Raw genomic sequence first — 10,998 nt, 5'->3', positions numbered from 1 at the left:
GCTGACTGCCATATCATACAACTTGCGTCTAGGTTGAAGCGAACTGGGGAGTAGTTAGGATGATCAGTCGTCCCAGTTTGCCGGGACTGAGGGGGTTCCTGGGATGCAGGACTTTCAGTGTTAAAAATGGGAAAAGCCCAGGCAAACTAAGATGAGTTGGTCATAAGGTAGTTTGGCCTCAATTCTCCATCCCCACCCATGGCATCTACACCCTAGCCATAGTCTCTGTGTAGGCAAAGTGTATCTGCCTGCCTCTTGACTTTGGACTTGGCCTTATAACTTGTCTTGGCAAAAATACATGGGTGTAAGGGAGAATACGTTCATTCCAAGCCTAGGCTTTAAGAGGTCTTGAGTGTTTCTGGTTTCTCTCTTGTGTCTGTGCCACAGCAATGCTCTGCGATAGGCCCTGGCTAGCTCACTGGTCCAAGGAGGATGAGAGACAAATGGAATACAGCCGCCCCAGCTAAACGGACCTGCAGTGAGAAGCAGAGTTGCCCAGCTGAGTCCAGCCTAGATGAACTAAGCCCTAGACAATGTGTGAATCTGTGAGTTTAGTAAATGCTTGCTGGGAAACACCACTGAGATCTTGTGGTTACTTTTTATACAGCATTGTTGCAACAAAAATGACTTGATACAGGTAGGATGGGGAAACGGCAACAAGTACCTCAATGTTTAGAAGTCCTACTTGTGTGTGTGTATGTGAGTTAAGTTCCTGGGTGCCGCAAGCACTGTACGATTGGCTGCTAACCTAAAGGTTGGCGGTTCAAACCCAGCCAGTGGTGCCACAGAAGAAACACATGGTGATCTGCTTCCATAAAGATGACAGTCAAGAAAATCCTATGGAGCAGTTCTATTCCATAACACATGGGGTCGCCATGAGTCAGAACTGACTTGACAACTGGTTTGGTTTTTATTTTTTTGACTGTGTTCAGTACTAAGGATGCAACAACAAGCAAGACAGAATTCTTATTATCATGGAAATGATAACAGAGCCCTGGTGACACAGCAGTTAACCCTATGGCTACTAACCAAAAGGTCGGCAGTGCAAATCCACCAGCTGCTCCCTGGGAACCCTGTGGGGTAGTTGTACTCTGTCCTCTGGGGTCACTAAGGGTGAAACAACAAGTGAGAAAGACAGAATTCTTACTGTCATGGGATTTATAGTATGCTGCACTAGTTCTCAGTGTGTGTTCTGCAGAACCTTGGGGGCCCCTGAGACCCTTAGGAGTTCTGCAAGGTCAAAACTATTTTCATAATAATACTAAAACGTTATCTGCCTTTTTTCCTTTCTCATGCCACACAGATGATACGAAGAGAATGGTAGGTAAAACTGCTGCTGCCTCAGCTCTAGTAAAAAATATTGACTTAATTAAATCTTTACCCTTGAGATTAATATCTTTTAAATATTCTGTGTGGTCAAATGGGAAATACACATAAAAGTACTTGTGCTGCACACTGAAATATAATGGAGTAATCAACAAATGGCTGATTGCTGTTTGCCCATTTAGATGCGACAGTCAAATCCCTACCTCACAACATACTCAAAAAGAGATTCTACTCAAAGATTTAAGTACAAAAAACAAAACAAAAATTTGCTTAAAAAAATAGAAAGTTACATATTTTTTAACCTTGACTTGAGATATTTCTTTCTCAGCATTGCACAAAGGCCAGAAACCATAGGGGATTTCAGTATTTTCTTTATATACTTCATTATTGTTTTAATTTTTATGAAGATTTTTTAATAATAAAATTAATAAAGCTAACCCCATAAGTAAACAAAACAAGTCTCTGCCAGCATTTTCCGTAACACATTGCAACACAAGTTTCGTCGAAGTCAGATGAAGAATGAGCAAGCTTTAAGCACAATTATTACACAACTGATCACAGTTTAATGGCGAATCCCGTCAGAAAACAAGTGTGCCCTATCCAAGACCCTTCACACCATCTATCATCCAAAGTGAGCACTTGATCCCCTGGAGAGTAATTACTCATTACCTAAATTATATAATTTCCCTAGCTATAAGGCTAGGATTTTTTTTTTTTTATTAACTTTTATTGAGCTTCAAGTGAACGTTTACAAACCAAGTCAGTCTGTCACATATAAGTTTATATACATCTTACTCCTTACTCCCACTTGCTCTCCCCCTAATGAGTCAGCCCTTCCGGTCTCTCCTTTCGTGACAATTTTGCCAGCTTCCAACTCTCTCTATCCTCCCATCCCCCCTCCAGACAGGAGATGCCAGCACAGTCTCAAGTGTCCACCTGATATAAATAGCTCACTCTTCATCAGCATCTCTCTCCTACGCACTGTCCAGTCCCTTTCATGTCTGATGAGTTGTCTTTGGGGATGGTTCCTGTCCTGTGCCAACAGAAGGTTTGGGGACCATGACCGCTGGGATTCCTCTAGTCACAGTCAGACCATTAAGTATGGTCTTTTTTTAATGAGAATTTAGGGTCTGCATCCCACTGATCTCCTGCTCCCTCAGGGGTTCTCTGTTGTGCTCCCTGTCAGGGCAGTCATCAATTGTGGCCGGGCACCAACTAGTTCTTCTGGTCTCAGGATGATGTAGGTCTCTGGTTCATGTGGCCCTTTCTGTCTCTTGGGCTCTTAGTTGTCGTGTGACCTTGGTGTTCTTCATTCTCCTTTGCTCCAGGTGGGTTGAGACCAATTGATGCATCTTAGATGGCTGCTTGTTAGCATTTAAGACCCCAGACGCCACATTTCAAAGTGGGACGCAGAATGTTTTCATAATAGAATTATTTTGCCAATTGACTTAGAAGTCCCCTTAAACCATGGTTCCCAAACCCCTACCCTTGCTCCGCTGACCTTTGAAGCATTCATTTTATCCCGGAAACTTTTTTGCTTTTGGTCCAGTCCAATTGAGCTGACCTTCCATGTATTGAGTGTTGTCTTTCCCTTCACCTAAAGCATTTCTTATCTACTGATTAATCAATAAAAAACCCTCTCCCACCCTCCCTCCCTCCCCGCCTCGTAACCACAAAAGTATGTGTTCTTCTCAGTTTATACTATTTCTCAAGATCTTATAATAGTTGTCTTATACAATATTTGTCCTTTTGCCTCTGACTAATTTCGCTCAGCATAATGCTTTCCAGGTTCCTCCATGTTATGAAATGTTTCACAGATTCATCATTGCTCTTTATTGATGCGTAGTATTCCATTGTGTGAATATACCACAATTTATTTACCCATTCATCCGTTGATGGACACCTTGGTTGCTTCCAGCTTTTTGCTATTGTAAACGGAGCTGCAATAAACATGGGTGTGCATGTATCTGTTTGTGTGAAGGCTCTTATTTCTCTAGGGTATATTCCGAGGAGTGGGATTTCTGGGTTGTATGGTAGTTCAACTTCTAACTTTTTAAGAAAACGCCAGATAGATTTCCAAAGCGATTGTACCATTTGACATTCCCACCAGCCATGTATATGAGTTCCAATCTCTCCGCAGCCTCTCCAACATTCATTATTTTGTGCATTTTGGATTAATGCCAGCCTTGTTGGAGTGAGATGGAATCTCATCGTAGTTTTAATTTGCATTTCTCTTATGGCTAATGAACAAGAGCATTTTCTCATGTATCTGTTAGCTGCCTGAATATCTTCTTTAGTGAAGTGTGTGTTCATATCCTTTGCCCACTTCTTGATTGGGTTGTTTGTCTTTTTGTGGTTGAGTTTTGACAGAATCATGTAGATTTTAGAGATCAGGCGCTAGTCGAAGATGTCGTAGCTGAAAATTCTTTCCCAGTCTGTAGGTGGTCTTTTTACTTTTTTGGTGAAGTCTTTAGATGAGCATAGGTGTTTGATTTTTAGGAGCTCCCAGTTATCTGGTTTCTCTTCGTCATTTTTGGTAATGTTTTGTATTCTGTTTATGCCTTGTATTAGGGCTCCTAGGGTTGTCCCTATTTTTTCTTCCATGATCTTTATCGTTTTAGTCTTTATATTTAGGTCTTTGATCCACTTGGAGTTAGTTTTTGTGCTTGGTGTGAGGTATGGGTCCTGTTTCATTTTTTTGCAAATGGTTATCCACTTATGCCAGCACCATTTGTTAAAAAGACTATCTTTTCCCCAATTAACTGACACTGGGCCTTTGTCAAATATCAGCTGCTCATACGTGGATGGATTTATATCTGGGTTCTCAATTCTGTTGCACTGGTCTATGTGCCTGTTGTTGTACTAATACCAGGCTGTTTTGACTACTGTGGCTGTATAATAGCTTCTGAAATCAGGTAGAGTGAGGCCTCCCACTTTCTTCTTCTTTTTCAGTAAAGCTTTGCTTATCTGAAGCTTCTTTCCCTTCCATATGAAGTTGGTGAAGGCTAGGATTTTAAAATGCCTATGACATTTCATTAAAACCAAAATCAGAGGGGGTAAGAACAGTCTTACAATGTTCTGGTTGCAACAGTCAATTGTTAACAGCTCCCCTTAATATCTTTCAGGCCTTAAGCATCTTCTTCCTGGAATATGGCACCAAACCCTATGGTCTCAAATTAATTCTTATTAAAGAGCCATGCAACGACTGCTTTTTGAGCGGCAGCCCACAAGGGAAGGATAAAAGTCAGGTTCTTAGGTTTTCACAGGGCCTCTGTTGGCACGTGCTGTGCCCTTAAACGAATTAGAAAAAGACACCCCTCCCAGTGGACAAATTAGAAAAAGGTGCCTCTTCTGAGTGGGAGGATTAACAGAAGGCACCCCTTCCTCTGTGTATACAGCATAGCATTAACGGAAATTTCCACCTCTCCTCCTTAGCTCCCAGGGCTGGAAGCCTCTGGGGAAGGGACAGCCTGGCCAGTTGGGTTCTCTTGTTGTTAGTCGCCATTGAGTCGATTCTGACTCGCGGAGACCCCACACGTGCAGAATACAACTGCTCCATAGGGTTTTCGAGGCTGTGGCCTTTCGGAAGCAGATTGCCAGGCCTGTCTTCCGGGGTGGGTTTGAACTGCCAGCTTTTTAGCTAGTAGTCAAGCGTTTAACTGTTTGTGCCACCCAGAGGCTCCTAGTTATGTCCTATAGCCCTATATTTCACAACCTAAACTCTACTTCTTGCTGTCTGGTCATTGAAGTAAAACAAACACCCAGAAACATCTGATTCTCACTCATGGTGACTCCGTGTGTGTCAGTAGAACTGTGCTCCACATTAGTTTCAAGGGCTGATTTTTTGGAAGTAGATCACCAGGCCTTTCTTCAGAGGTGCCTCTTGGTGGACTCAAACCACCAATGTTTCTGTTAGTTGCTGAGCACTTAATCTTCTGTTCATAGAAGTAATGAAGCAATAATAGAGAATATGCACACATGCCGTATAATTCATCCTTGAATTTCTCGTGATACAAGGTTCATTCGGACATCTAGTATTTGAGACAGAAGGATGAAGGAATGTATTCTTAAAGTTCTATCCTCAATTATATTAAGCAAGGGGCTCATAGGTATATCCAGTCCATTGCCAGTTTGTGTAAATAAAGTTTTATTGAAACAGAGCCACACTCATTCATTTACATTTTGTCTATAGCTGCTTTCATGCTGCAATAGCAGTTGAACAGTTGCGACGGAGACCATACAGGCTTGCAAAGCCTAAAATATTTACTACCTCACCTTTTAAAGAAAAAATTTGCTGACCGCTGGATTACATCACCAATAGCATTGTCTGGGCCATACTATGTCAGCGTTTTGTCTGCATGTTCTCAATGAATTGTAATTTAATGCTAACCTCTCAGCATATAAAGATGGCTTATTACTGAATTGTACGTGTAGAAATTCTTGAATTGTTGTATGTTCAGCTGTGTATATTCTCAACAACAAAAAGTATATAATAAATTATTTTCTTAAAAAGGATAGCTTATATAACAAATAGCCATGTATATCAAATCTCTATACATGCAAAAAATCTGTCTTTTAAAATGAACATAATTTATACTCACAAATGTAGTTCACCTTCAAGGTTGCCATGAAACCAGTTGCATTTCTACAAGATCCAAGATTACGTAAAGCAATATCTACTTCTTTACCTATTGTCTGCTAATAAAGAACTCAGGCCACAAATTTCTCCACTGATTCATGAAAGGAAAAAAGTTGTCTTTGCAAATGAACTTATTCACTGGCTTTTTGAGACATAAGAACTATGTAAATCAACTCGCTGTTCCTTTTAGACCTGGCTGCTAGGATGCTCAGAGCTAACTTCAGGACCCACCTAAATAATTTAACTCATTCCAATGTAACATCCACTCTCCTGAACTAGCTTTCATTTTGTTTTCATTTTTAATTGCCTTGTTTTTATATTTGTTATATTGCTTCTAATCCTTTTTGAAAGAAGGAAATTTAAAGAAATACAAATTTTATACGATCAAGTAATCTTTTCATTAAAACAATATGGCATAGGAAAAGTACTTGGGCTTTGGTGCCAGCCAGAACTGGGCTCAAATCTAAGCTCTGCCCCTTTGCCTCCGGACACTTTACACAACATCTTCGAGCCTCAGTTTCCTCATCTATAGAATGGAACAATAATACCTACCTTGCAAGATTGCTGGGAGAAATACAATGATAGACGTAAAGTGCCTTTGAGATATTGTTATACCACAATGTAGCTACTTAATATGCATAATATATAAAGAGTTGATAATTTGTATTTAAAATGTCTACACAAAGTTTGAGGTAGCTTTGCAAGGAGTTCATATAGCCATTCAGATACTCTAGCAGAATGCTTTGTGAGAACTTTCATCTCGTGTCTTCAACGATAAATGGCATCATTTTGCCACACCAAAATTTTACGAAAAATAAAGTTATTCGCATTTACTAACCAAGAATATTTGTAATGTTATTATCTGTGCCATGTTCTAGTGGTGGCTTTGTTGGCTGTCAGAAAGTATGAATCATTGCTCTGCAGAATCGTGTTTATGACCCTAAATTGGTATTTTGCGAATAGAATAAACTTAAAATTCACTCAAAACGTTTTACCATTTAACACTCAATAACTCATCTTTGAAATGGTATTTTTATAACATCCCAGCCTCAATTTATAACCAAGTGTTCAAATTACATGGAAACCAAATAAAAATGTATCCTATACAAACCGTGACCAAAGTAACAACTATTATTTTAATAACAAGGATTTAGACAGGACTTACCTGAAAAAGGAACAGAACAACACACTCATCAGCTACATGGTGCCTAATATTTCCTGTCCTAAAAATAAAATAGCAAAAATAAAGATAGTATAGAATTAGCATCAAAGACTGATATAGGCAGAAAAAAGCATGACAAATAGAAAGAGAAACAGAACATTGCTACCCAGTTTAAACAACAGCTTTATTTGATCGCAAAAGCTGTGAAATAAAATAAGCCAAACTCAAGTTACACGTTGCTGTCCTTGTCAGGTGCTGTCGTGTCAGCTCCGACTTATCGCGACCCTACATACAACAGAAGGAAACACTGCCCGGTCCTGCACCATCCTCACAATTGTTGTTATGCCTGAGTCCATTGTTGAAGCCACTGTGTCGGTCCATCTTGTTCGGGGTCTTCCTCTTTTTTGCTGACCCTCTACTCTGCCAAGCGGGTGTCCTTCTCCAGAGACTGGTCCCTCTTAATAACATGTCCAAAGTATGTGAGACGCAGTCTCGCCATCCTCATTTCTAATGAGTGTTCTGGCCGCACTTCTTCTAAGACAGATGTTCAATTTTCTGGTAGTCCACGGTATATTCAATATTCTCCGCCAACACCATAATTCAAAGGCATCGATTCTTCTTTGGTCTTCCTTATTCACTGTACAGCTTTCACATGCATGAGTCAATTGAAAATACAGGCGCACCTTAGTCCTTAAAGTGACATCTTTGCTTTTTAACACTTTAAAGAGATCTTTTGCAGTAGATTTGCCCAATGCAATACATTGATTTCTTGACTGCTGCTTCCATGGGTGTTGATTATAGATCCAAGTAAAATGAAATCCTTGGCAACTTTAATCTTTTCTCAGTTTATTATGATGTCGCTTATTGGTCCAGTTGTGAGGATTTTTGTCTCTTTGTGTTGAGGTGTAATCCATACTGAAGGCTGTGGTCTTTGATCTTCATCAGAAAGTGCTTCAAGTCCTCTTCACTTTCAGGAAGCAATGTTGTGTCATCTGCATATTGCAGGTTGTTAAGGAGTCTTCCGTCAATCCTGATGTCCCTTTCTTCTTCCTATAGTCCAGCTTCTTGGATTATTTGCTCAGCATACAGGCTGAATAAATTACATAGCTGGAAGGAAAGTTATCTTTTCAGATGGTCACACTTTGACCCCACCAAAGAATAGGCTGTATTTTACTACTATTTGCTGCTTATCAATATTAAACATAGAAGTGTATGAAACGTTAACGTATAGGCAGTTGGCTTCTTGTAGTCAGATCTGTGATTTGTGTTGAGTCAGGGTAAGTCCCCGGATGAGGAAATAATTCTGCTTGGGTGGTACCTTGTAGAGGGAGAGCAGGACACAGAGTCCCACATGACCAACCCCTGCCCCTTACCACTTGAGACAGCCAAGTTCTATCTCCATTCTAAGAATATCTGGAGCCTCTCTCTTTCCCTTCAGTTCCTCAGTTTGGCCCTATGATGAAAATAAAACCCACAGCCTCTTGCTGAGGGCACAGAAGCACCCTCAAGCCAGGCCCAGTTTCTGAGACAGAGTTGCCAGATTAAATCCAGTTTACCGACTGAAATTTGAACTTTAGATAAACAACGAAGTCTTTTTTTAGTGTAAGTATGTCCCATGCAGTATTTAGGACATACTTATGCTAAAACATTATTCGTTGCTTATCTGAAATTCAAATTTAACTGGGCATCTTTTACTTGCTAAATTTGGTCTGCCTCGTTATTTGGGACAGTTTTAGGTAACGGCATTATCGTTCTCGCACTAAAACAAAACCCAATGCCTGAAAACAAGAAAAAAACAGAACTTCCTAAGCAGCAAGAAATTTTCTCTAGGGTCAATGCCAATTTCAACAAATGTTGAACTGAGGTCTTTACGGTAAACAACAAAAACCTTGGTCTATGTAGTTGCTTGGAGGGTAAGAAAAATTCAAACTGATCTATTTATTCAGATTTTGAAAAATAAAAACCCTTACATGACTATATTATAATATGCTGTTATCGTTGCTGGCTGCTGAGTCTGCTCCTGGCTCATGTGACCTGATGCGCAATGGGATGTGACCTTTGTGATCCATAGGGTTTTCATTGGTGGCTTTTTCAGAAGTAGCCAGGCCTTTCCTCCTAGTCTGTCTTAATCTGGAAACTCCACTGAAACCTGTTCCGTCATTACAACATGCAAGCCTTCACTGACAGACAGCTGTGTCTGAGGTGGGTTGGTCGGAAATCGAAGTGGGTCTCCCACATGCAAGGAGAAAATTTCTACTACTGAGCCACAATGACCCTCATTATAATATAGGAACGTTATTTAAGTCTTTATCTAATTTACTTTCTCTCACTGTTTGTCACAGTCTGACAATCTTCAAAAGATTGCCAAAGGGAGGCTTTGTTGTATCTGTACATTAGCAAACTTCCTTTTGTCTGATATTGCAGGGCGAGTCACTTACAGGCTTTCTGCTGGCTGAGTGGCCAAGATGACTTGATCAGAGGTAATAGTTTTAGCGCTGGGTCCGTAAGGTGCTTTACATATACAACTCTGTGAGGTGTGTGTTGATATTTTCATGTCATGAGTGAGAAAACGGAGACCCAGAGAGATGGGCTTAGCCCTGGTGGGTTGTATGGCTATCAAGGCTCCTGATGTTTAAATCCTGGAGAAGATTTACAGTCCTCTCTGCTACCTTTCTTTCTTTCGTCTTTGGGGGTGTTGCAGAGGGTCTTACATGTCAGACAGGGCTAGAGCCATAGAGCCATTTTTTCCTAGCCTCAGGACAGCTCCTCACCCAGCCCGTTTTCTGGAGTTATTTCTTTTCTACCTCAGAATCTCCTTGAAGAGAAAGAGCCATGGCTGGCGAAAAACGGCTAAAACTGGTCCTACTCCCCATCTCGGCACTCCAGATAACCATTAGCCCATTAACCGCCTCATGCTTGGTAAATTCTCTGCCATTGGGTGGAAAGCTAACATCTAATGAACAAAAGTGGTTAACTTCCTCCTGTGCAGGGAATCAAACTCAGGTTTTAGAAAATGCTTATCCATTCTGAAATGTTCTGTGCCTGCACTATTTTGTATTCTGAAATTGATCCTGCCTATATATATATATTTTTATATATATATATATATATATATATTTTTATATAAACCAGCCTCAGCAAGCTGCCTGGGAGCAGTCTGGGAAGGCACTTACCCTGGCTGTCTCATTGCCTGGGCAACGAGAAAAGTTGCTCTTCTTTCTCCCCAACTCGGTCTCTGTCTTTTTGGCCCCGGACAGAGTTGCGTCGAGCAGAACCCAGAGTTCTTGACAACACAGGTACACAACCAAATTCTGCCCAACATTTAGACATGGCTGCAAGATGAAAATAAGGCCACTGAGAAGAAAGTGAAACTTCAGGGGAAGAAGAGTTGGGACTGGCACGTGTCCTGCTATTTCCACCCTTATTCATCGTTTACTCATTCCATCAATCATCATTTATTGAGTGCTTCCGTATCAGACCCAATCAGATTTTTTTCTCTCCAGAGTTCTTTGTTCTTCCCTTGAAGGATTTTGTGTTTGTTTATTTAAGGGGTGCTGGGTGGAGCCCTGGCGGCGCAGTGGCTAAGAGATACGGCTGCTAAGCAAAAAGTTCACAGTTTGAATCCACCTGCTGCTCTTTGGAAACCCGGTGGGGCAGATCTACTCTGTCATATAGGGTCACTATGAGTTGCATTCAATTAGATGGCAATGTTTTTAGGCGGAGCCCTGGTGGTGCAGTGGTTAAGAGTTTGGCTGATAACCGAAAAAGTGGGCGGTTCGAATCCACCAGCCACTCATTGGAAACCCTATGAGGGAGTTACAGGGTTGCATGAGTCGGAATTGACTCGACAGCAATGGATTTGGTTTTTTTA

At 40.9% G+C, this 10,998-nt stretch overlaps 1 protein-coding gene across 5 annotated transcripts in view; it reads right to left on the bottom strand.

The window, feature by feature from the left end:
* The window catches only part of PROK2 (prokineticin 2), a 102,285-nt gene that overhangs the window by 73,717 nt on the left and 17,570 nt on the right, over nucleotides 1-10,998 (bottom strand). For all 5 annotated transcript variants that reach the window (XR_002785720.2, XM_064275015.1, XM_064275014.1 and 2 more), the window contains 2 exons: nucleotides 10,301-10,459; nucleotides 7,131-7,188 (listed from right to left, as the gene is read on the bottom strand). Coding sequence is in view for 4 of the 5 variants with exons in the window: in XM_064275015.1 (XP_064131085.1) it covers nucleotides 7,131-7,188; nucleotides 10,301-10,449 (207 nt within the window). In the remaining variant the exon portion in view is untranslated. The remainder of the gene's footprint in view (nucleotides 1-7,130; nucleotides 7,189-10,300; nucleotides 10,460-10,998) is intronic.

The sequence above is a fragment of the Loxodonta africana genome, chromosome 22, assembly GCF_030014295.1.
Source record: "Loxodonta africana isolate mLoxAfr1 chromosome 22, mLoxAfr1.hap2, whole genome shotgun sequence".
Lineage (NCBI taxonomy): Eukaryota > Metazoa > Chordata > Mammalia > Proboscidea > Elephantidae > Loxodonta > Loxodonta africana.
The sequence above is the reverse complement of the archived record's forward strand: the minus strand, read 5'-3'. Positions and strand labels throughout refer to the sequence as shown.